Source organism: Seriola dumerili, unplaced genomic scaffold (assembly GCF_002260705.1).
Source record: "Seriola dumerili isolate Sdu_G_001 unplaced genomic scaffold, Sdu_1.0 BDQW01000242.1, whole genome shotgun sequence".
Classification (NCBI taxonomy): Eukaryota; Metazoa; Chordata; class Actinopteri; order Carangiformes; family Carangidae; genus Seriola; species Seriola dumerili.
The window spans coordinates 469,886-495,669 of NW_019174497.1; the positions used below are offsets into that span (position 1 = coordinate 469,886).

Below are 25,784 nucleotides of genomic sequence, written 5' to 3' on the forward strand. Positions count from 1 at the left end.
TTTATAAGCATTTCTCGTGTGTGTGCTGCAGCATTCAATGTTGCGTAGATGTAACACCCTGACACTAACACGGTGAAATGTCGGCCACTCCCTGTTTACATATTTGCTCCTGCTCAGACAGGAACAATACCAGACCTGTGCTGCACCCTTATTTAGCCTCTTATTTCACTGCGGGAGAACAGAGAGCGTCGGTCCCTACAGAGAGAATTAATCTGCTAACAAGTGTTTTATTAGCATGAATGCCACGTTGTTATCAGTCAGTTTACATGACACACAGCAGAGATGCCAAGAACTGTTAGATCTTTGTACTCGGACATTGTGCTGTATCGAATGACCTGAGTGCAAACAAGTCAAGTTTTCAAGGTTTAAATTATGGCTGAACAATTAATCAAAATTTTATTGAAATGTCAATACAGCCAAGTGCAATATCTAAATGACAGGAGATGCAAGTTGTCGATTAAAGTAAAATGTGTCACAACATACCATTATAAATGAAGCATTGTGGTGCAACAGAGATACTGCAGGCTGCAATTCATCTTCTCCGGACATAAGGGACCATGCTTGTTTGGTTCAGACCCAACAAAAATCACATCAGCATAATTTTTACATTTTATTCAGTGAAATTAAATGCAAAAATTACCATTTCAACTAAAATTGTGACTCATATCACAATCAGAATATCTGTCAAAATAATTACTTTTTTTCTCATATCATTTAGCCCCAGTTAAAATCCGACTTCTGGAGTCTGTCACATGTATTTTCTCAGTCATTCCAAACCATCTGTGTACTGTCAACAAACTGCTCCTTTCATATTATCTGACATCACTCTGCCCTCTGCTGGGGACTGACAGAGACATCATGGCTGTGAGTTTACCTCCCTCTCCCCTCTCTTTTGGTGAATGGAAGTAGAAAAAGGTAACATTTTGATTTTAACAACATATTGTAAAGAAAAGAAATAAATTTAGCTCCCAGCAATGCTACTGGGAATCTCCATGTAGATGGTCATTTTAAGTGATCAGTAGAAGTGAGGGGAGTGTGGCTCAAATGTCCTCCTCAGTGACCAGGCAGTAGAAGTCTGAGCGGGCCCCGTAGTTCCGTGATCCCAAGTCCGACACGTCGATATCCGAGGATTTGGGCTCAGCGGCTGTGATGGGAGCAGCAGGGAGGACAGGAGCTGTACAGGCCAGAGCCTTGTACACAGGGAGGCGCAGCCCTGCAACAGAAAGACGAAAGGTGGAAAAAAGGTCGTAAAGGTCGTTACTTTTTATGTAACTCAGTGTCTCATCTCTCCTAAATTTCAAAAGAAATTTCGGCCTTTGGTTATACACAGTGTATGGCTGTACAGGCTGTCCCTCATTGCCTCACAGTGAAACAAGATTTCAAAAAGTCACTGCACCACAAAAATAGTCCAGCAACTAACCTCATGTTAAACCACGACCTGTTGTTTTCATGCTTAGGTGGGGAACTCTAGAGATGCTGGTAGGTCGATTTTGTTATTTTTGGACTAAGGCCAGCTATTTCCTGATTTCCAGCCTTTGTGTTAAGCTAAGATAACCATCTCCTGGGTGTAGCTTCATCAGAGTGATATCGATCTACTCATCCAACTCTTACGTCCTACAACAACTGAAATAAGCGTATTTCCTAATATCTTGAACTGTATAACATGTGTCATTGGATACAAAACATCACAAACAAGCTGGTACAGTAGATACGTACAGGTTCATCATATGATATGATTTCCTGGTATTGAAGTTTGAGATTCACTTTAGTTAAATCTTTGTCTGTTGATTCAGACTAGGTCAAGCAGGGTTCAACTGCACTTAAGTAAGTTTTATATGTAAAAAAATATGAATGGCATTTTTTATATATCTTTATCTTATCTTTAAGTGAGCAGTGAACCTAACATTAGTACTTGAGGACTTTACTAGTGCAGCGACTGCTGCTCTTACCCAGATCTCCAGCAGGGTCAGTGTCTGAGCGGCAGTCCAGGTAGTCGGGTTCGAGGGTCAGCATGGGGTCTTTGTCATCTTGCAGCACTGTCTGTGGGTCGCCTGCGTGCTCAGTGCGGAAAATGACCCTGCGAGGCATCGCTAAGGCCAGCTCCTTCCAGAAGACTGAGGAGGGAGTCTGTAGACACAAACACACAGGGACACAACATGATATATTACACCATGCTATCAGAGTCAGACTGACGCATTAATTATTCCTCAACTGTAAACAGCCTTACTTGCTTGTATCATATTACAATATGTTTTACTGTATAAGTACATTTCTAAATGAATGTGGATTCATTTCACACATTTCCACACTGAGTAATAATTGTTATTTCATAATTTATTGTTGCCAACTGATTTATTAGCAAATCACAAATTCCTTTCTCCCAACTGCTGGCATATAATTTTCCACACTAAATAAATCGATATTAATCTCAATATTACTTTGAGGCCTTGAGACCCTGTTTTCTGAATCATTCTCTCCCTACGAGCGATGTGATCATACATGGACACAAACTTTTCTGCTTGAAGTTGGAAATGTTTTCGGTTAGTGTCTGATTACTGGACCGTCTCTATTTTTTCCCTGGTTTGTAGTGGACTGAGTAATGGTGTGTAAAGTTACTCACATTGTATGTTGTTGTAGGTGTGCTCAAAAAGCTTTCGCTCTTCTAAAAGAATAGGTATTATAGAAGATCTTACCACAGAGTTGTGTCTCCAGGTGAGTACAGTGAGGCCGTGCTGGTGCTCACTGAGCTGCTGCTTGATCTCAGGCCTCATGCGTTTGGACTGACCCTCCAACATGATGAGGATAGGCTGCGGACATATCTCCAACAAGTGCAGAAGGCCCTGCCTGAAGACACACACAGCTACAGTATGTCACAAAAGCAACTGCAGTATATGGCAGCAACACTGACCTCAGGTGGTACATTGTTATCATGCCACATCAGTTTCACTCAGGTTTATTCTGTCTATAATAAATTCAGTTAGTCTGTGTGAGTCTGACCTGAAGTTACTGCAGCACCAGTCCTGCTCGAGGTAAGCATGAGAGAGCAACACGATGAGACGCCGAGAACGACTCACGTTCATCAGCAGCTCTGCAGAAGGTTCTGGAGACACATTGTGTGTTGTGTTAAGTAACTAATTTATAATTGGAAACCCAAAGTAACAGGTAAAAACAACAACATATCAATATACTGCAAAACGTCCTTTTACAGGTAAAAAATGAGAACAAACAGCCAGAAAACTACAAGGCAGGAGTGTGTAGAGGAGTATTTACATAGTTTCATCATTGTAAAATAGCACATGTAGTACAATATAGTGTGAACTTGCCTCCACCAGGTAGGATGTCATTGTCATTGAGATGCACCTTGTATCCATTTTTATTTTCCAGGTGAGGTTTGAGAATAAAGTTGACAAACTTCCTGTCATAGTCATTGTTCACATAGGAGATGTAGGCGTCATATAATTTCCCATCTGAAGACACAGAGAGACACACTGGCTTTATTGCTGCATTCTTGCACGTCTACAGCCATCGTATGCTGTGTCACCAAGCAGCAGACTCACCATTGAGTTCATAGTCTCCATAGGAGTTCCTGTACCAGAGTTTGATGTTCAAGTGACACCTGGAGTACACAAGAGCAGCTATAGCCAGGAAGAGGAGGAGGACAGTGGCTGCGATAACAGCGGCAGTGTGGCTGGGTCTGTCTGAGCACACACAGAGAAACAATACAAAATAAGCATAAAATAATCAACCAGGGGCGTCGAGTGGCACAGTGGTCTAAGCAGGCGCCCCATATGTAGAGGCTACAGTCCTCACTGCAGTCGGCCCCAGTTCGAATCCCGCATCGGACGGCCCTTTACTGCATGTCATTCCCCCTCTCTCTGCCTCCCCATTTCCTGTCTCTCTCTACTGTCCTGTCCAATAAAGGCACAAAAGCCCAAAAATATATATAAAAAAAAATAATAATAATCAACCGATCAATAGAGGGATTCTGTTAGTAGAGTGTGTCTGAACAACTGGGTCCTTGCAACTAAGAAAAACACATTTTCAATGCATAATTAATTCACAGATGTGTAACATTAATTACAATCAATTCATATTGTGACTCACAAGGATTTTGACCTTTTTAACACTGGCTCCCTGCTATGAGATTATACAGACAGGATGTATCTGTGTGTGGTTTCATTTGATTTTCAGTGTAGATACAGGACATATTCTGTGCTGCATTTTGTCCTGTCTGCTTTGTTAGGTTTGTGTGTGTCTTTGTAAAATTCTTTTGTACGTTCACTTTTAGACAATATGACACAAGATGCAGGATGAGACAATGCAGATCCAGCATATAAGATATGTTTTCTTACTTGAATTCTGTAGGCTGAAATCAGATGAAACATTCCTCACTGTGCAGCTGTAGAGCCCAAAATCTTCCAGCTCCCTGAGTGTAATCACCAACAGACTGTTTACCATCAGCTGGCCGACAGCAGGAGACCTGGTAAGCAGGACAGAAAACTCGATCTTACCTTCACTCTCAAACACTTTCATTAAAGCCTGAGCATGATAATTGAAATCTGCTGTTTTAAAAGCTTAGTCACCACGAGGAGGTATTCTGCATGTAAAGTGTGAGGTTGGTGAGTGGTTGGCCATCTTTACTCCACTGCAGTGTGGTGCCACATTGCTCCTTATTTGGGTCCCAGAGGAGGAGAGCAGTGCAGTTGAGCTTCACAGAGGATCCCACATCGCTCCACAGTCTGTTCAGGCCTCCATTAGGCTGAAATTCTGGGGCTTTCGAGCACTGGGACTCTGTGTAAGGACATACCACTGTTATCTGTGTTCACTGCAGGAGCTGCAGACAATAGAGGCCTTCATATGCAGCTGCCAGGTACAGCCTGAGACAGTTGCTGGAGGGCACGCTGAAACAAAATGCCACCTTGATGTTGTAGCCAGCCTTTTCAACTAGCCCCTTCACTCCCCATACAAACTCTAATTTTACTGCAGGGACAAATAATAGCTTACGACGAGAGCCACACAATTACAGTGTCAGCTTTTAAGTGACTTCATTGCACTTACACTATTACACTGTACTATAAATAGTACTTACCTTTAACTATGAGACGCACAGTGAATGAGGCTGTGCTGTTGCCTTGTTGCATACAGGTGTAGTTCCCTTGGTCTTCCACATTGAGGTTGATAAACTCCAGGTAGGCCCTCCCCTCCTGATTGTGGAGCTGCTGACAGTCCTTCTGCCAGGTCACCCGGGGCTGTGGGGAGCTCTGGGGTTGAAAAGGTTCTACAGGGCACTTCAGCCGATATGGAGGCCCCTGCGGCTCCACGTAGACGATCTGTTCCTTAAACCTGCTCTCATCCACACAAGTCTGAGCTACAAACAGAGACAGTGGAAGTTTACACAGTCTTCTTTATGTTAGGGATCCAACAATCCAACTTTTTCTGTCCCAAAACTTCCCTAAATTCAGGGAACTGAGTACACACCCCATACTAGGGCTCTCTTCTTTCCAAATTTAAAATCGCTACACCTTACTGTGTGGAAGTCTCTGGAATCATTTTTATGTGAGTTAACCTGAGACCAAGGACTGCTAAAAAGGACTAAAAACTGATGCACCTAATAGATAAAACACTAAAGTGAAACTGTATTTCATATGGCCAACACCTGGTCCACATAACAAGGACAGTATTGGGGCAGATGCAGCTCAACTTTGTTATGTGATCAAACACAAGTACTATGCAAATTCCTAGAAGTGGCTTTGCTTCCTTTTGAGAAAACGCTTTGCATACAGCCTGTGGATGTAAACAGTTTGCATACAGTGTGGAGCTACAGAAGACCGTGTGTTTAGCTTTAGTGTTGCTTTTGACAAAGAGTGAGTGTCTAATGGAGCAAGAAGGTGATCTTGTTTGCTCTTTCACCCTCGCTGGCGCTGAGAAAATGCTGACTTAGATTGTTTTTTAAAAGTACTGAATCATCTTCTCGGTTTGAGGACATGCTCAATGCAAAGAGCAGAGTCGTGTTCATCGATTCTCTGTCCGGGCAGAATTAAAATACATCAAACTAACTAAAGAACACTGGCCCATTAAATATGGACCTGTTCGTCAACATATTCAGCGCATGCGCTCATCGTGACCCACAAATCACCTGCATGACTGCTCTCTCTGGTTCCTCCTTGACTCTCCATTTGCTTTATTTGTTTATTTTAACCGTTTCTCAAACATAATAACACATCCGGGTCCGAAGTCCAGGCCTGGTCCTCATGTTACCAAGCAACATCATGTGACAGCCTGACAGATACTGAAACGCTGTACACACTGACCGTATGTACACTGACCTGGTATTTACCTATCCAGCATCCCGTAACTCTGACTGCGACCACTTTGATTATAAAGGACAAGTTTGTCAAAAACATGAAGGTGAATCATACAGCTGTGGAAAAACGGAAGCAACTTTAATTTGGAGCTTCAGACAAAGTGTACACCTATCCTGTTTGAGAAAATTCAAGTAAACAAAGTTTCATTTTGAACATCCTTACCGGCAGTGAGGAAAGTCTTGTCCCATAACCCGGTGCACACCAAAATGAGAGCGACTACAATCACAGCCATGAGCCGCAGGTCTCCTCTTCCTCCGTCCTCAGGTGAGAAATGAACCGAGAAAAGAGTTTTTGTAAATCTACATTACTACCTAAAAGTCAACGTGTTAGTTTATTACAGTTTAGCTACATTGTGAGGAGCCGTAGAGCTGATTCCGCGGACGTCAGCCTTCAGGTTGATCAACTGCACCTGGACAGACCAGACACTCTCCCGGCTATAGGCTCCCTGAGGTCACGTGACACTTGCACGAGCTTTTACCTGCGTTGCAGTGAAACTTTTCTTTTGTAATTGTTTAAAGGTAGCCTATAACTTTCTAATAGAGGATTTATAGAAGGGGTAATTAACGATTCTGTTAATGGTTAATAAATCAATTATTGCCAAATATTTTGTTAGTTTATACATAACATTATCAATTCAGCTCTTCAAACCCTCAGGAAACTATATTGCAGTGGGTTTTTGTAGGTTTTCAACCACTGGTCATGGGAAACAAGAATAACTCGACTTATTATTGTAGGTCTTTGACTTTGAGAATTCGTCTTTATGAGTCCAGATACTCTTGTTTTCAAACTGCAAGAAATAATAGCTTCAGAAGCAAAAATGGACAGTAAGTCAGACAGCAAATAAAGAGATGCCCTTTTAAAAGGACATTGACAGTATAGAAATGCACATTAACTGTACAAATATAAAAGCTAAGCATTAACAGTCCCATTCTCTGTATGTTGTCCCGTATCACCCATTAAGAACAACAATGTCAGGATAACTTCTGTATTTGTTCAAGGATTGCTGTTAAAACAGTAACCTGTCTCAGTTATTCATTTCTGGCCCCGGCCAAGTCAAGATTGTCTTTTGAAGATACATGGAGATAAAACATTTTTTTAATTGTTTAAGTAGGCCTCAACTGTGAGAAAAGTTAACAAAGTGTTAGGGTATTTGTCTCTTATTCTCTCCGTTGAGTGGTTGATTTTAAAGTATGTTATAGAAACCTTTTGTGGAACCATGAATATTAAAAAAAGATGTGTAAATAAACAAAGCAGTATGTTCTCCTTGATTTTGTGCATTTTGTAAATGATAATGAAATATAAGACATCAATGTTAAATACCAGTTATGAATCATAGTTAGCCTAAATGTGACAACATCAGTTCTGTTTAAAGATGTGTGAGTTTGCGCTTTATTGTGCAACTGATCCTTTGTAATCATTAATGGATAACAAAGAACTATGAAGAATAAACAAGTGGCAAAAAATAAAACAAGTATGGACTGTGATGTCATCAGTGAGTGTGTGACCATCAGTGACATCACAAAATAAACACAGTTGAATTTTTTTTTTTTTTAAAATGTCACACAGAAGTCTGATGTCACAGGCAGTGCTCTAGTTTGTGTAGCAGAAGGAATACTGTCATAGTTATTCAACTTCATCTGTCTGCCAACATGCCAATTTTAATGGTGGGTTTTGTTGTGGTGCCTTGGGTCACCAAAAATGCTGTTCACCTCATCAAGTCTGGTCTAGGACTTAATTGTCCCAGTTCATCCAGTGTTAACCCCACAGAACCTGTGGGTCATGGATCACCTTTAAGTGAGTGGGTACCACCACCAGCCCAGACAGACTTCAAGGTCAGAAACTATAGTAATCTCAAATTGCTGTATCATGATGCTGGCCATCAATCCATAGGCTTGGACTGTTTGAGTAATGAAACTCAGCAAAGGGAACAACAGCATGATAGCAGCCCTGCTGTGATGCAAAGGAAGGATTCAAACAGTCAGCCTCCTCCTCTTGTTCTCTACCTATCCCTACCTCTCTGCCATTCTTGCCCCCTGAATGAGAGAGCCTTGAAAAATATCAAGTCACTTGACCCTGAGACACCAAAGTGTGCTGGCAGATTGTTAGGAGGAACTCCAGCAGTTTTAGCTGAAGCAACAGACAGCAGTTTATCAACACCTGTTGTGTCCATAGATGAAGGAGCACTTTTAACTCATATCACACGACTCAGAGAAATGTTTTTTGCCCTTGCTCGAGCAAGACTTGCAGCTTTTTCATCAATGGCGCGAGAAACAGTTGCAACTTATTTCAACATGGCCAGAGCAGGATCTGTAGATTTTTTGTCCATTATCATTAGAGAAACTGCAAATGTTTTTGTCCAAACTCCAGAAATAATTGCAACATTTTTCAACATGGCCCAAGCAACAATTGCATCTTTCTTTACCATGGTTGGAGCAAGAATTTCAACTGGTTTTTCCAGGACCACGGCAAGAATTGCAGCACTCTTTTCCAGGACCACGGCAAGAATTGCAGCTCTCTTTTCCAGGACCATAACAAGAGGTAAAGCACTCTTTTCCAGGACCACAGCAAGAGTTGAAGCACTCTTTTCCAGGACCATAACAAGGGTTGCAGCACTCTTTTCCAGAACAAGACCAAGAGTTAAAGCACTCTTTTCCAGGACCACAGCCAGATTTGCAACTGCTATACCTAGAACCAGAGAACATATTGAAGCTATTATTGCCAGGGCCAATGACTTAGACCCACAGAAATTTTGGCCCATAGCTTGGGCTTGGTGGATTATCACAGTCTCCACCAGACTCCTCAGTGGTGCTGCACTTGCCCTTTCCAGAACACGAAGAAGAATGGCTCTTGTTTTTTCCCAAGTCCAAGAAGGAATTGCTACTGGTTTATCCACGCCCAAAGGAAGAACTAGTGCCGCCACTCCCAGAGAAGACGCAGATTAAGGGTTTTGGGCAAAAGATTGCTGCTCATGAATCTTCACAAATATGTAGCATGGTGGAGTTTTCCTGTTCTCCACATGTCTACATGGGTTTACTCCAGGTGCTCCGGTTTCCTCCCACACTATGATAAAATAATAACAAAAAAAAAACTAAGTAATGATTCACACGTGTATTTTTTTAAGATGAGTCAGTGCAAACAATCAAAAATTATTTACTTTAAACAATATAATTAACTTTGAATAAATAGTTTTGTTTTTCAGAGTTTACGCCACACATTCATCAGACATTCACTGCTTTCAAATATTCAGTGAAATTAGAGAAGAACATTGCTGTCACTTATTGTGTGTTCACAAAAAGGAAATTTTAATGTGTAATGTTGCCTTGGTAGAAAAAATAGTGTCTCCCCACATTAAAGCCTTCTCTGTAAGGGTTTATACCCCCTAGCTGAGGGCCATCCTCTGCACTCCCTCCCCACTGTTCCTCTCCAGATCTCTTCAAGTAAAGGTCGATCAACTGCAAGCTCATCAACAGCAGTTGAGGATGCTAGGTAATGTGGGTGCAGGTTCACATCACTCAGCATCATGTGTGTTAAAAGGCAAGAAGAGTACAGCTTCCTTCCTTTATGTGCAGCAGTGACTTTTGGCCCTTTAGTTTCTTAAATAAAGACAGCTAGGAGAATTGGGTGTTACAATATAAAAGACCACAAACACTTTCCTCTATACCTTGCAAACCATCGGCTAGATGTTCGAGATACAGTTCTCATTTGCTGCTGTGGAGCTGCTCAGTTCCTGTCAGTAGATATAAGTCAGTCTGCAGAACACGTTTGATAATGTCCTCAGTATTTAGAAGTGCTACATAAATAACTGAAAGCCAGTGATGCTTGCTTCTTACACAGAGGAAAGTCCAGCCCACATGAAAATTGCAGTTAAAAATGTGAGTACAGAATGGTAAATGATGAAAACAGGAGGCAGATTGAAGCATAGAAAACATCACCATAATCTGGGACTGAGACAAAAATGCCTTCCACAGCCGGTTTTTGTTTAACAGCTTCAACTTCATCCTTAGTTTATAAATGAATACTTTAATATGTACACTAAAGGTTTGTCATCAATCCAGATGCCCAAGTATTACAAATATTCTTAGACTCTCTTGATTAAAAGAGTCTATCTACTCCAGACTACCTACTATCGACTCCAGAGTGATATCTTGCATCAGCTGTTTCCTCTTGTCCTTTGACAAACACATGTCAGCCGTGATTGCTCTGCTCTGCCTGTTCAGGAGAATCAGCATCATCTCCTGGATGTGCTGACTGTTGCACTCTATCCATCTGACACCGTGAAGCCACGGTCAGTGGTGCTGAATGATGTGTTAAATGATGTCATAACAGCTAACCTACAATGATTGGTTAACTCACAGGAATGGATGACAGCTGTCTTGTTTCCACCTAATGGCTTTAGCAGGATGGGCTCCAGGTGATTTTTTGTTCCATCTTAAATAGCAATGTGTGTAATAGAGTTTATTCTATTTGGTTAAAATTCAGCTAAAAATGTGACTAATCTATTGAGAGAGTTAATGAGTTTCTCACTTTCAAACAACCAATTAATATAGCAGGTATACATGTTGGTAAGTCCTTAATAAAGGGTTGTAATCATCAAGTTATCAAGTTGTTAGTAAAATGAAGTTTTGTCCAGACTGTAAGCGACCAGCTAAAGAGCTTTTTCACAACCTGGAGACCCAAGCGGTGTCCTTATTAATGGTTATAACTTAAGTATAAAGCAATAGTAAATGTTTTATGTACCATTAATAAACACATTTGTTACAACTTAAAACTCCATTATAAAAGATTGGGTGGTATCTCTTCATTTCAATTACATTGTCTTTGAATTTACCTACACAATGGTCTTTTCCACATTGCAGGAAAATATTCTTCCTTTGTGCATAAAAAAGTAACACAACAAGAAATACTAAAATCAGCCTTATAAACAGTTACATAAATTTAGCTGTTGTTGAAATACTGTACCTTACTGTACCTTAGACAAAAAAGGCATATGGTTCCAGCACAAAGAAAAGCTGTAATTTAGCAAATTCAAAATGTCAGCTATGACTATGACATACTTTAAATGACAAACTTGAATTTAAAAGACATTTCATGAGGAGAAAAGTTTCCTCTTTCATTCATTTATATAAAATATTATAATGCAAAACATTCTTGTGTCTGAAAAGACACCATTAGATTCTATCTGCAATAATGCAACAATCATCACAGCGCTTTTTACAATATAAGGCAACATCATAACACACAATTGATACTGTGTTTGCAGTGGCAGTATAAATTATCTTTAGGCTTTCAATAAAAACACTCACATACAACTCACAAATATAGAGATCCACCAGAAAGCCGTCAGTGCATTCTTAAAATAGAATAAGAATAATCTCATGAAAGACGTGGTCAGTAAAATCAGTTTCTGTACATTTGTTCTGTCCGAGAAAAAATCATCTGTCCTCAAAGTCCACTTCATGGATGACAATCCAGATTCCAAACAATAAAGAAGAGCGAGAGGCCTCTGTCTGAACTCTTCACTGAGATGATTAATGGCTTTGAAGTCGACTCAACACTGTGATAGCCTGGACCCTGCACAAGGCAACACTGGGCTCATGGTCTCGGGGAAAAATGTGTCCCATTGAAGTGTCTGAATTCTGTCACGCTTCAAATGAGCTGCAGGAAACAAAAGCAAGGATTGGTTAGCATTTATGTCAAGAAACCTAAGACCCAATAAAACATTTGGGTCTTAGCTTTTCGGAATATTTTATCTGGCACAATCATATCGTAAACACATAATTAATACCACAAACTACCATTAAGTATATTTTTGAGTGATGCTGGCTCTATTATATATCTATAGTGCAGGCATTCATTTGCTTTCATTTTAGATGCTCTGACGTGAAGGTGTGGGGAGGGAGTAACGCAATGGCAGAGAGCCAAGATGACAGAGGTGAAAATGTGGAGTGAAACTAAAGTTGAAACGATTTTTTTCACAGCTCACACTTTGACTTGTTAGACACAGGTGTGACCAATAATGGCACTAATTTGTGGCGTGGTATTGCAGTAGTTAATGAAACTGAGTCATCATCAATGTTATTAGTTCCACTTGTGCTCTTCCTGCTCTGACAAGTCAAAATGTCTCCTGTAAAAAGGTCCGTGAAAAACGAGTGCTACAGTGCAAGGAGAGGTAACAAGACTGAGCTTAGCTGGATTTTTAAAGATAGCAAAATGATATATAAAGCACAAGATAAATAGACTTTTGACTGGGAAATAAGTGAAGTAGTTATGCTAGTCAACCAAACATAGAAGAAGCTTATCTTACTCTTGAGATCACTGCAAATGCAGCAAGAGCGCCTTGTGTCTTTTGTTTTCAGTTGCAGTAACTAATGAGAAATATGTTTTGGGCTAGGAATGCAGGATCCAGCTTTTCCTCTCCTGATCCCGATTGTGACACCTAGCATCAATCCATTGCTTTCTTGTTTCATAAAATCTGCTAACCTCACTGAGTGGAACTAATTGAGATGGGATTGCTGCAGCACTAAAAACTTGGCAACTGGGCTGTGACATAATGAATTAAACTGTAAGTGGAAACACTGAATGTTTACAATGACTTTGACAACAAAACTGTAATTACTGGCGATTGGTCACATTATGGGTGATTCCCGATCCAACTAATAAGGTCAGTATCAAAACTATTACTGATCCAGGTGGGTCAATCTGTAGTTAGTGCATGTTTTTATTTATTTAAACAAAATCACAAGAGGCACATATTATGTTACGCTGTTTTACATTATAGCAATTTTAGAGCTAATGAGCAAGATTGTACTTTTTTTTAGCAACCAGCTGCCACACCAGTCCAACCACATACTATCTGACACTCACCTGAGTTCCTCTTTTAGTCTTTTGAGTTTATCAAAGAGTCTGTCATTCTTGACCTGCATGGGAGCGCTCGGTACAAACCAGGCTGCAACGAATTTAAAAATGACGACAACATGCTGCAAGCAGAGAGGTAAATGTTAGGAATGTAGTCTCGCTTTCTATCTGTGAAAATATGTTTTCATTAGAGACAACACACCATGATTTTGTTATAACCCAACTCACTGTTTTGACATTTTAAGACTCAAGTCTGACCTGCTGAATTTCAAATAAGACAAAGGGCTTTGGAGGGTTTTGGGGTTGTGTTGGCGGTTTTACAAACTGTTTTACAAAAAATCTCTGCATACTCTGTCTATGTGCAAAATGACTTACCTCAAAGAGGATGACAAATGCAAAGCGCACAGCTAAAATTAGCCAGAACTGTGGGGTAAAACTGTAGTCCTCATTGCTCCTGTAGTCTTTATAGCTGTGAAGAGGAACAAACCAGAGAGCTGATGTTATCTCCAGTATCAGTGGTTGTTTTAAATGTCTTCAAACACTTGATGATTGTGGGCATCCGCTGCAGTGATGGCAACCCATTTTTATGAGGACTGTAAACCTTATCTGTGTAGCACTTCTATTATCAGAGGTTACACAGTCGTCACAGAAACAGTGCAATACTATCAGGATAATGACAGATCAACAGCAGGTAACTCTGGTGGTGAGAACAATCACTGCTTTCAAATCTGTTGTTAGCTGTAAATTATATGTTTTGACTTTTATTTCTCATAACCGATATGTCAGAACTGTGCCAGTGAAATTATTAAAATAGAACAAACCTGCAGTAAGTGACATTCAAGCCACCAGGAATTGTCATCTGACTAGCTGAAAAGTCGTTGTATATGTTCCGGTCATCGAGTCGTGCAATGGACAGAGTGTTGTTGATGTAGCCAACCATGCAGCTTGAAAAAAAAACCCAAGAATTTATTTAAAAAGAGGGTTGCATACAACATGTAAAAACAAAAATATTTTCTAGAAGAGTGCACGTTCTCACTCAGTATCTGTTGCTGTGCCATTGGCACACGGGCCATAGTAGTAATGGTACACCAGTCGTGGGATGAAGTCCGAGGATATGCCAATGACCAGCCCATTTGCTATGACAGCTAAGACGCCAATAGCCTCCAACACATCTGTCCACACACCTGCAACCGCAACATTGACATGAAGAGTGAAAGAATTAATATACAAACAAGACCTGCAGGTTAATGAAATTATGATTAAAATGAATGCAGGAAAAACAGACAATTTAAGGTACAAACAAGCGATCTGCTCCTCAGATTGATGTTTAAAATGTGGTAGTCAGGGTTACTCCCTCGCACATACTTTTTGGTCATTTGAGACTTAGATGATAAAGTTGCATTCTCACCAATGGGTTTCCTCTCTCAAAATGTTGAGAAAATCTGATACCCAAATCATGGATGGCAAATTCTTTTTTCACCATTAGTCTTTAAGAAACTCATATTGCAAAAACTGTAAAAATAAGGAAGCACCAACGCTTCAAAGATGGAAGACATTCATGAAATATTACTTGAGTATTGAAAGGAAAATGTCAGAGGAGAGTGACAAAGAGCAACATTTCACAAGGAGCTCAGTTACGAATATATATATATATATATACACTAATACTATATATTATATAATCATGTGATAACAACTGTGTGTGACCATTGCAGATGAGCTACTCAAAGGGTCAAATCATGAAATCTGATTTCTTATAGACAGGTTTATGATATTACAATTACAGGAAAAAAGACTTACAGGTTATTTTACTGTGATACTGTCAACTAGGAGTTAACATATTAGTACTTAGTTTATCATTGATCCTCACCAATATCGTTGGTTTTCTTGGGAACCAGTCTACGCTCCAGAGTGACCATCTTAATGGCGTCCAAGCGAATCTCAATAACATTATTAATAAGGGCTAACAGGGGAGCAAGAGGAAACGCTGCCACAAATATGGTGGTAAAGCTGAACTGGATGACTGGGGAGAGAACAAAGAAAAATATTATTTGTCAAAACTAGTCGACTATTTTTGTTGTTAAAGCATTCTGCAGAGTACGTACCCATTTCCAGGAACTCATTGAACAAGCTGAAGGAGTCGACATCATTGAGGCGGTAGTTGTTGAGCCAGTCTCGAAGCTTGCAGTTATCACACAGTTCAGCTCTGTGTTTGGCCTCTGACTCATCTTTCAGATAACAGTGGGCACATTTCCTCTGTAGCTTCTGGGTTCTTCTCCTCTTCAACCACCTGCAGAGCAAGCTGATACAAACAAGAGTGGGCTTTCACCAGCCTGGAATCCAGCATTAGCGAAGTGGAGTATAGTGTACATTGGACATGTACATTATGTAATCATAAAATCTGTTTTATACTTACGGGCCAGTGAACTCGAAGACATTGTTGATGGTTTGCTTGAGAACCATTATAATCGCCATTTGAATGAACAAGTCTGTGAGACATCCGCTGGGGTGACACTGCACGAAAGAGAGTGAAATGTTTGGAATAAAATCAGATGCAATATTTTTATTCATGTGAAAATGCAACAATTACTGTAAAGAAATGGACAATTTAGCTGTTTTAAGTGGGGTAGAGATCCATGTTCACTCACTTCCTCAAGCCTCCATTTCCCTGCGATTCGTACGTAACCACCAGGATGACCATTTATCCTGTCAGGTATGTTACAAAAAACAAGCCAGTATTAGTCTGTTGTTGTTGAAAAACAAGACCACAGTATGATCACGTTGTCATACACTGTATTTCACCACTAACAGTCACAGATACTTCACACTAATGTTGAAGTATCGACCAGCCCCGTCTCAGTCAAGTCCTTACCTGCCAAGAAAAAAGGCCACGTAGAAGAGCGAGGAGAAATAGGTGAAGAACTGGAAGGTGAACATCTTGACAGTGAAACTTTTCTCTGTGGCAGCAAAGGATCTCGTTTCCTCTGGTGAAGACAGACCTCATGTCATTGTTTGTTCGTGTGGCTGCATTTCACTATTTGGCCTATGGATGGCACAATCTCACTTAACGGAAGCCCTTTCCCACAGACGTTCAGATTCACCTCCGTTATGCGTTACTCTGTTTACATCCAGTTCATCTTAAATATTGTGTATTTGGTGCATGAAATATTAAGATAAGACGTTTCAGTGTTGAAATCTAAAGTTATTTTAAAAACACTGTCAGTCAGTTTTTATAAACATTACTGTTGAGCTTGGGGCGCTTCACTCCACCGAATAGAGCATTGACATGTAATAGAGGGCAAAGCACAGGTGTATTTGATAACCTTAATGATGGCATCATTCTAATTAGATGTTCCTCTGATATCAGGCAGGTTGCCTCAGTGTCCTGTGCTTCACCTGCCATGACAAGTCAGAATATCTGCTTTGAAAAAGGACTATTAATTCACTAATGGGTCCTAGGCAGAAATATACCATGTACCACAAACAAATGGCATACAGAGGGGCTCAGATATATTCTGCATGACAGTGCCGTAAGACTAAATATCAAAACATGGCCTATATTTTCATGGTCATCAAGCTCAGACTCTCTCTCCACATTTCTAGTGTATCTCCCTGCCCCTCTCACCTGCCCTGTGCCTGATCTGTACCTGCCCCGCCCATGTACCTGCCCTCAGTGTGTCTCCCTCCTCTGATAAATCACCTAAGCTATTGCACATCTTTACAACTGCTTTTATATGGTGGTTCAGTTCCAATGTTCATGCTAAGCCCTGCACTCTGCCTGTGAACAATGCTTTCATACTGTATGATAAAGACACTGTGGTTGCTGCTGTAGAAATGTGCATCAAAGTCCGTGATTCTTTAACGCTGGATTTGGGCCACTGAATAGAGGACAGCTTTCAGTCTCTCTTAGCCACATCATTTATGTTGCGAAGCTGCTGTAGTGCGCTAGACATTACTTGCCTGCCTGATCCTGCTGGTAGTCTGTCATCTGTGCGTCTGACCTGCATCCTGTCTTGATTTGCTGCAGCGTTCTTGGATCTGTTTGCCTGTTCTCACTGCCCACCCAGTGACAGCTGTTACTGACTATTCAAATAACTGCTTATTTAACCTTTTCTATCCTGAACCACAATACGTTTTGAAATAAAATCATAAAAGCTGTACATCATGGGACATTTAAGAGCTAAGGTTAAAGTCTTGCTGAGTTTAACTGCATCTATTTGAAATTTGGATATAAACAGAATACGTAAACAAACCTATTTCACAGAGCTTCATGGCTACAATCCTGTTAATCTGCAAAGACAAAGACAAAGTCAGCGTCAAAGAGAATATCGCTGTTAGGAAACAGAGAAGCACATTTAGAGACCTGTGTACCCGTGTCATGACAGTGATGATAAGATAGTGGAACACGGCCCCCAGCATCATTGCTCCACTGTTGGAGTTGGTGCTCAGGAACTCCCATGATCCCTCAGCAAAGAGCACTGCTGCAATCACCCTGAACACCACCAAGGCGTGTGTCAGGCCAATGATAACCAATATCTGTGGAAAGGCAGAAACACTTATTTATACCATGATACTTGTGATGGCTTTCACTTACAGTACTTGTTTTTACATGAAACCTGAACCATAGCAACATCCACCTGATTCTTATTTTAACCAGAGTTAAAAGGTTATTTTAGCCTTAGTTAAAATAAAGGTTGTGACACCGTACAAGCCCCTTTAAATGTGTGAATAGTGGCAAAATGACAAGGAACCCACCATAACTGTGACACAGATCAAAACCAAAGTGCTGCGCAGGTAGGAGTGCTTATATTCCTTGGGTTCACAGTTTGCATTGTTCACAATTTCCAGGATCAGTTCCTCCTACAGTTGAATGAAAGAGAAAAAAAAAAACACACAGCCATGAATTCCACTGCGAGGGCTGAACTGGTTTTACTGACATGGGATATAATGTATAAAACTGATCATACCTCCTCCTCACACCAATCAGACACTTTCCATTCACACACATAGGAAGCCCGATGTCTCTTCCAAAACTCCAAAAACAGTGTTGCTGTGAAAAACAGGGACTTACACTCAGTTTACTGATCATTAGGTACGCCTTGCTAAAACTAACACAGCCTGATACAGCAGCCCTGCAACAGACCCTACAGGGTCATCTTAAAGGACATAGTTTGAGATGGTGTTGAATTGTTTTACATCACTCTGACAGGTGTTTCTGTTATTTTGTACATCCCATTTATATCAGTGAGTGTAAGCTAAATAACAGAAGCACCAATTTGTATTTTGGGATATTTGGTGGCACTTTTGCATTACTCTGTTACTGAATGTATGAAAATATCACATCTTAAGTAAAACACAGGACCAGACAAAATTAAAAACTATAGCTTTAAGTTACAGTAAAGATGAGGGTTATGTTTTGGGACGTTTGGTTATAGTTTAGGTTACGGTTTGTGCACATAAGCTTTAGTTAAAAATAGAAATTTGACTGGCAGCAGAAAACTCAGGTGCTGATCTGTGGTCTGACTGTAAACTACTTCTTTGATGGAGATATGCATCATGTGAGATTTAAACCTTTTTCTCAGATGTTTAATGCAAAGTCACAGGCTATTAGTCATTGCTTTTCAACACATATGGGTTTTTCAGGGGACTTCCATTCAACTGTGCACAGTCTGTCCTGTAATATCAATGTTCCACTTTTATGTCCTTGAGACATTCTTTCTCTTTCTTTATCTCACCCCTCCCTCACACACTTCCTCTCATATACTCATGTAATCACTCTTTTCTTTGAAGGCTGCAGTGGCCATTGTAGTTAACTGTACTGTACTCCTCCTCCACAGCTGTTCTAATAAACTTTGCTTGAGTAAATCATCATTGCAAATGAAATCCTTTTTTTCTACAAGAGTTATGCATGTGACACAGGAATAGGTTTGGAAACAAACTGTAAACATTTAAAAATCTGCCAAACACAGAGAGTAAAAGCTGAATAACAAAGTGACTGATCACTGATATGTGTTCTTATAGATGACTGCTAGACCACCCCCATCGCCAGATGGCCTGTGCTGATTAAGATGTGAGTAGCCAGGACGAGTAGGTTCTCTCTGTGATGTGGCATCTCCTTGGCAGTACGTGTCTCAGTGAACATAAAAACACCCTGGCAGTTAGATGAAATATATTTGAGGCAGATAAAAGACTTGTCTGTACAAGTTGTCCTGTATAGCAAAAAACATTCAGGCGAATAAACAACAGTATTGGAGAAGAGTTCTGCATCCTGATTAGCTATTGTTTTTATTAAATGTGCCTGTTGCATGGGTTTTTATTGGCTGTGATCAATAACAATCTGTCTTAAGCAAGGACCTGAATATTGAAAATCCATCATATTTCAACACAAGAGTAAGCATATAATATAGACAAAAAAAAAAAACAACTCACCCCACACGGCCATGAACATCGCAAAAAGCACTGTGCCATTATTATCGAACAGCAGGCTCACCTGTAGGTAGACATTACCTGCAGTGAGCACCAACAGACAAGTACACCATTCAGCTGTCTAATAGTAAATGCACTGATGTACCTTGGCGTATGTGCAGGTGTCGGAGAGCTGCCAAACTTTGCATTTATCACAAAGTGGACACATGACTATGTCAGCCTCACAAACCTCCTTTCTACAACACAGCAAACACTTTGGTTATTACAGTGTAAATCTGTAATAACTAAATAATCTCACTAAACTAAAATGATCTGTAAAAAACAAAGTAATAACAAAGACACTGCAGAGTTGTGGAAAAACTTACATGAGGGGTGAGGTGTTAAAGAAGGCAAGGCCATAGAGGAAGACAATGATCCCAATGATAGCAGGAGGGATGAGCAGATATGTGTACCAGCCCAACCACAGGTAGTATAAGGCCACCTTCTCCCCAAAGTAGTTCCTGACATGAGCACACACACACACACACACACACACACACACACACACACACACGGACACACGCACATACACACACACACGCACATACACACACACACTTTATAATCAAAGTATATGAAGATAAAAACGGATATACTGTATATAACATTATATAATAAGTACTGTATATGCTTATAGTGTATAGATGTATTTTAGTGTCTGACATCCATGATGCTCAGTACATGTCATGCTTAGAATGAAACATCTAGGAACAGTATGTGATATACACCGTCATAGTATAATGTTTCATCTACAAGCACTGAATAATGGCCAGAAGTGCTTCTGCAGAACATTATGATGTCAGAGTGAAGTTGACCTTTGACCCTTTGGATATAAAATGTTTTCGCTTCATTTTATCCTAATAGACATTTCAGTTAAATTGTGGCATAATTAAAGTATGAATTTGTGACCTTTGCCCAACAAAATCTGATTGCTTCATCCTTGAGTCCAAGTGAATGTTTGTGCCAAATTTGAAGAAGTTCCCTCAAGACGTTACTGAGATATCGCATTCACGAGAATGGGACGTGCGGATGGATGGACAGATGGAGGGATGGACGGGCAGATGGACGCCCAACCCGAAAACATAATTCCTCCGGCCCTGGCTGTCGCCGGCACGGAGGCATCATAAACACTGTATGTTCATACATAAAGTTTACAATATTTTGAATTTTACAACATAAATTTCTTAGATTTTATTTCATATTTAAAATAATAATGCTGTTAAGGGCTGGACTGATTTTGACAAAACTTGGAGTGATTATGTCTCTTGTCACCGAGGTGTGTTAATAGGCTTTAATGTGAATCTATCTCTCTGCTTACATGCTGACTTGAATGGTTACATATGTCCATTGTTTTACTTAAAAATTGAGGCATGATGCCTGTTTGAATTGTGTCCTGTTGTTTGCTCATTATTCAACTGAATCTAAGGACAAAGACAGCTCTGATCAGTACCAGCATTGAGTACTGTACGTCATTTTAAATGATGAGTCCAAACAATGACTGCATGATGTGTGGGGGGTGACATGTTTGCTGTTGCCTTGTTAATCCTTGAACCTACTTCACAGTAAGATGACATGGAAAACAATAAAGCTGCAATATCTGCAACTGTATCCAACGAAGAATAATGAATAGGCTGTTGTCCAAACCTGACAGCAGTTATGGGTTGCCCTTGGAGACAGGCTGTCCATCGTGCCCAGCTCTCCTTCAGCTCTCTCTGTTTCCTTTTCTGAGAGCAGGAGCACAAGAAAAACAGGAAAACACCAACATGAAGAGCTTTGTACAAATAGGTTAACACAGTATACAGTGATACCAAAAACAGATGCTTACAATGTAAAAAATATAATCTACTTAAAATATCTAACAGAGTTTACTAGCTCATATGTACTGTAAAAAAATATCCAAAATGATTGCTGCCTCATATTTGGAGTAATCCTTTAGATTTCAATTTCCTGGAAATGACTTCACCCATAACGTTATAAAGTAAAGTAAACAGAAGAACACACATGTAAAATGCCAACATGTGTACATAGTATGTACAGTAGCAATGTACAGTATTCTCAGATACACATTTACTCCAAGCATCGGATGACTCACTGTATTAATATGACTTGCATAAGATCTAGGTGAACAAATATTTTTTGGCAGCAATGTATTGTTCTGTAAGGCCACTGCCAAGTTTCACTTCATAGTTTTAGAAGCGCTTAAAACACTTAAGTATCAAATGAAAAGCAGAGATGTATCAGCACATAATAGTGTCACTATCTTCAGCATAAGAATGTGTGGATCTCCATGAAGAAAACAATGGCAGATACTGCTGGTTTAATTGAACCATTCACATCTCATCTTAAGGAAACTTTGAACCAAGTCTCATTGAAGGACTATATCTTTTTACTTGCCTGCTCAGGCCAGATATGGTGACAACTGACAATATCACACCTGTAAAGGTTTGAGATAATACACTGATGCTGTACAAGGAAGAGTCTGTAAAGAGAACAGTATAATAATATGTTTTAGGAATTTTACCTCATGTAAGCAGAACTTTGCTTCAAAAACCTTCATCTTCATGAGACAGCGCAGACCCTCTGAGAAGATTTACAGGTAAGGTTAGAGGAATATTGGAAAAGTTTTGGAGTCCGAATAAAAGAGAAGGAATTTTTCAATGAGTCTTTCTCACCTCCTGAATGGATAGGGGTGTGATTCAAGATAAAGTGAACAATCCTTATTCTGAAAATAGAACAAGTATCGCACGCTTAAAAATTGAACTTGCAGCAAGGGACAATAAAAACTTCATTAATTCAGTCAAATTTTTATGGAGTCTTTTAGCCATAATAAATAACAAAGCATAGCTTGGCTAAGAGATCATTAAGACTATAAAGTTTACACAAACAGATGTACAAAAGAAGCTAAAACCATATCACATAGAGGAGACAATTTGCACAAGAACAAGCACATTTGTAATGATAAGATCATATGAGACACATTGACATGACAACATGGTTTACCTGGTGCTGAGAGGCATAATGCTCTGATCCGAGCTCCAGTTACAAGCATCAGACACTTTGAGCAGATACCTGTACTTCTCAAAAATTTCTTTAGGCGCTTGAATCCCATAGAAGATGAGATCATCATCTATAATTTTCTAACAGGATCGGAAAAAGATGAATGAATAAATCGTGTGACCTTTGCCACAGTAAAGGTACGTTTTTGCTTATTATCAAAGACTTACTGTGACTCTCATGTTCTTCTTTTTCAATTCTTCAATGTATTCTGTTTGCTTCCTGAAAGCCACTCTCTCCTGGTTTTCACTTGTTTTGGCAACCAGGACATAGTCATATGACAGTGGAGTGTGCTGTGTGACAAAAATGAGATGCCAAAGTCAGACTTTCAGACATTTTATGGATGAATCTTCATTGATAAATTAAAGCTGCCAGAACTAGATAGAATAGTCTCACAGTAGACACATTAAACTGTCTTACCACAGGAGGAAGTGATGTCTGTTCATTGCCATTCTCTCTTACCACTCCCATTAATTCCAGTAGTTCAATACTGGGCTATACAACAAAATAAATAAGAATAATAATAATACAAGGAGAAGTCATCCACACTATTGTAGAAAAGGTACACATCATGAATAAATGTTATATTTTTAAATTGATTGATTGGAAAGCTTAGGTCAGAAATTGGAATTGGGTTTCATTGATATGCAATACCGAGCTTGTGAAAAAATGCAGAAAGGTGATAATCTACAAAAGAATCCTGTCCAACTATATTGTGGGGGTGTGTCAATGAATGCCACTGAGCTAACAAAAACCTGTAGTGATCCTGACTCACTCACTGTCAGTGGAGAGGGCTCATCTAACTTCTGTTCTGACTGAACAGCATGGCATGTTGATGTGTGTTCCCAGTCATGCCTACCCATGCTATTCGCTTACAGAATAGTCTACACATTGTTGCATGTAGGCCAAAAACAGTGGCAAGGTGTGGCAGATGTAGAAATTCAATTTGAACAATATCACAGTCAAGGAGGCCCAATATATCCCATCTAATCCTAATTCAGATATAAACATTCACATGTACTCCAGATATGTGTATGGGTGGATCTTGGGCAGCACTGGGATTAGTCTCTGTTGTTATGCTATTCAGACAAGGACTGGCAGTCATGTTAAAGACATAGCAGGCCTATGGCAGCATAACAACACGAGCAACAGCTCCATTATGTATCGATATAATCCCTGTATTCTATGAATAAGATCACCTACCTGCCTCCTGTGGACCGGCATGATGTGTATTTGATGTGCAGATGCGACTTCTCTGATAGAAAAAATAAATAAATAAATAAAGAAAAAAGAAAAAAAGCTTCAGTCACCCTTTACTGATCCCAAAGCCGCTCGGCCAGCTCATCGATAAGCCAAACTATAAAATGACATGAGGGCTTTTGAACAGGCGCTGGGTAACTTCCGTACTTCCTCTAGGAACAAGCGTGTTGTCGTTTCACTGGCTCAGGAATGTAAAAGCGACTCTACCTGTTGCTGGTGTCACAGCTGTCCAGCCTCCACCTCTTTTTTTCCTCCTCCGTTCAGTCTCTTTCAGCGATGCGGTCAACAAACTGACAAATAAACAGAGTGTCCTGTGTGCTTCAGCAACTGCATTCAAAAACAGACAACAACCACGAGATGGCTTGTCAGGTGCAAAGGAATGGCATATTTTTGCTGCTGCCTCCTCTTCGCTGATGCAAGACGCCATTTATCCACCGCTAGATGGAGGCAGACACACTGACTTCATCTGCCTGTTAATCACTGCATTCAGCTGTGACTGAATAATCCTTCTCACACACACATACACACACACACACACACACACACACACACACACACACACACACACACACACACACACACACACACACACCAGTCAGCACTGGCTGTGACATTTGTTAAAAAAACAAAACAAACTTTGAGGCATTCAATTACACTTTGAAAGTACTTACTTAAGTAGGCCCCTAATGGAAAGGCTGAGCTGGTGCATTACTATTCACAGCAGAATAATTCAAATAAGAGCAAACCAGCATGGAAATATTACAAAATACAAAATAAAGCCCATTCAGTGTCAATATTTACACCTACATTAATCAGAAACATTAGGTTTAGCGTAAGGTAGCCATTGAGCTATACCATCAGTTTAGCTGTAAATAAGCTACCACAAGCTAAACTAATACTGTATCTACACATGTTCAAAATAAACTCACCTTATTAGCTGTTTGGAGGTGGGAGCTCAACTTATTGAATATGAAAACAATCTCATTCCTCTATGAAGTTAACAGTGTCACATCAGCTTTCTAAGATGGTGCTTCAGGAGTTTCACTTTCAACTGTCAATTCCCCTTTTTCATAACCAACCTAAAAAGTCCAAAACAAACGTCATAAATTCTATTCTACGACATTTCACATGGAAATACATTAGCTTTTTACGCCAGTATCTCTTATTTGATCCAATACTTTTTTATATTAATATTTTACATACAAAACATAGGATCAACCTATAAAATACACTGTGACATATCAAACTTCCCAACAGTATAAAGCTATTAAATATTACTCCACCTTAACCACTACACAGATAATCTGCCTAATCCATAACTAGTAATGATCTTGTTATGTAATATAAATAATAGCATTACTCTCTGAAAGTTTTATGGCTACTTGTACTGTTTAGTACTGTTTTACTTAAAAAGTAAAATCTTAAAGGCAGGACTTCTACTTCTGAGGTCATTTTTTACACTGGTATCTTGCTGTTTGAAGTGGTTGTATATTGTCCATAGTTTTATACTATAATGCTTTAGTTTTTATCCATTTTAATTTATATTGACACTTGCAGTAGGAGGCCTCTCTGTACAGAACTACTATCTACTACCTACTTTTGTGAACTTATTTGATTTTTTAAAGAATATCTCACTCATGAATCCCATTACACAGTCCAGCAAACCTATGTCTGTTTCTCATCCTTTCTCTTTGACAGAAAAGAAAGAAAAACTAACATATCAAAGGGGTGGCCCATCGTGCCCTGTTATTAAACCTGATTTTTACCGTTAGTCTTGGAAACCTT

General features: G+C 39.7%; 2 protein-coding genes across 5 annotated transcripts; both read right to left on the reverse strand.

The window, feature by feature from the left end:
* Nucleotides 1-364: 364 nt before the first annotated feature.
* sigirr (single Ig and TIR domain containing) lies at nt 365-6,793 on the reverse strand. The gene is made up of 10 exons (XM_022755944.1): nt 6,528-6,793; nt 5,090-5,368; nt 4,584-4,791; nt 4,353-4,480; nt 3,558-3,698; nt 3,324-3,467; nt 2,998-3,100; nt 2,694-2,844; nt 1,950-2,127; nt 365-1,213 (listed from the first exon to the last, which is right to left on the reverse strand). The coding sequence occupies exons 1-10, from the start codon at nt 6,595-6,597 to the stop codon at nt 1,041-1,043; spliced, it is 1,575 nt and encodes a 524-aa protein (XP_022611665.1). The 5' UTR covers nt 6,598-6,793; the 3' UTR covers nt 365-1,040.
* A 4,315-nt stretch (nt 6,794-11,108) lies between these two features.
* Nucleotides 11,109-24,417, reverse strand: ano9 (anoctamin 9). Of its 4 annotated transcripts, XM_022756042.1 has the most exons (25): nt 24,207-24,417; nt 23,943-23,992; nt 23,160-23,234; nt 22,910-23,032; nt 22,686-22,822; nt 22,358-22,407; nt 22,207-22,265; nt 21,330-21,409; nt 20,012-20,146; nt 19,792-19,882; nt 19,650-19,710; nt 18,188-18,270; nt 17,976-18,080; nt 17,592-17,756; nt 17,474-17,510; nt 16,093-16,204; nt 15,869-15,926; nt 15,637-15,734; nt 15,326-15,522; nt 15,091-15,243; nt 14,257-14,404; nt 14,042-14,164; nt 13,596-13,689; nt 13,230-13,342; nt 11,109-12,020 (listed from the first exon to the last, which is right to left on the reverse strand). In XM_022756042.1, the coding sequence occupies exons 2-25, from the start codon at nt 23,961-23,963 to the stop codon at nt 12,005-12,007; spliced, it is 2,334 nt and encodes a 777-aa protein (XP_022611763.1). In that variant the 5' UTR covers nt 23,964-23,992; nt 24,207-24,417; the 3' UTR covers nt 11,109-12,004. The 4 variants fall into 4 exon arrangements, with proteins under 4 accessions (XP_022611763.1, XP_022611764.1, XP_022611765.1 ...); XM_022756043.1 differs by lacking the exons at nt 23,943-23,992; nt 24,207-24,417 and adding an exon at nt 24,050-24,170; XM_022756044.1 differs by lacking the exon at nt 24,207-24,417 and having other exon boundaries at nt 13,230-13,311; nt 23,943-24,041.
* Nucleotides 24,418-25,784: the final 1,367 nt, after the last annotated feature.

Excerpts from the sequence above, each read along its gene's own strand:
- sigirr (XM_022755944.1), bottom strand. The coding sequence starts at position 6,597 with ATGGCTGTGATTGTAGTCGCTCTCATTTTGGTGTGCACCGGGTTATGG. Across the intron at positions 4,481-4,583 it reads ATGCAGAATACCTCCTCGTG|GTCTCCTGCTGTCGGCCAGC; the intron begins GTGACTAAGCTT and ends CCTGCTTACCAG. Across the intron at positions 3,468-3,557 it reads TGGAGACTATGAACTCAATG|ATGGGAAATTATATGACGCC; the intron begins GTGAGTCTGCTG and ends CTGTGTCTTCAG.
- ano9 (XM_022756042.1), bottom strand. The coding sequence starts at position 23,963 with ATGCCGGTCCACAGGAGGCAG. Across the intron at positions 19,711-19,791 it reads ACACCTGCACATACGCCAAG|GTGAGCCTGCTGTTCGATAA; the intron begins GTACATCAGTGC and ends GTCTACCTACAG. Across the intron at positions 15,735-15,868 it reads GGAAATGGAGGCTTGAGGAA|TGTCACCCCAGCGGATGTCT; the intron begins GTGAGTGAACAT and ends TCTTTCGTGCAG.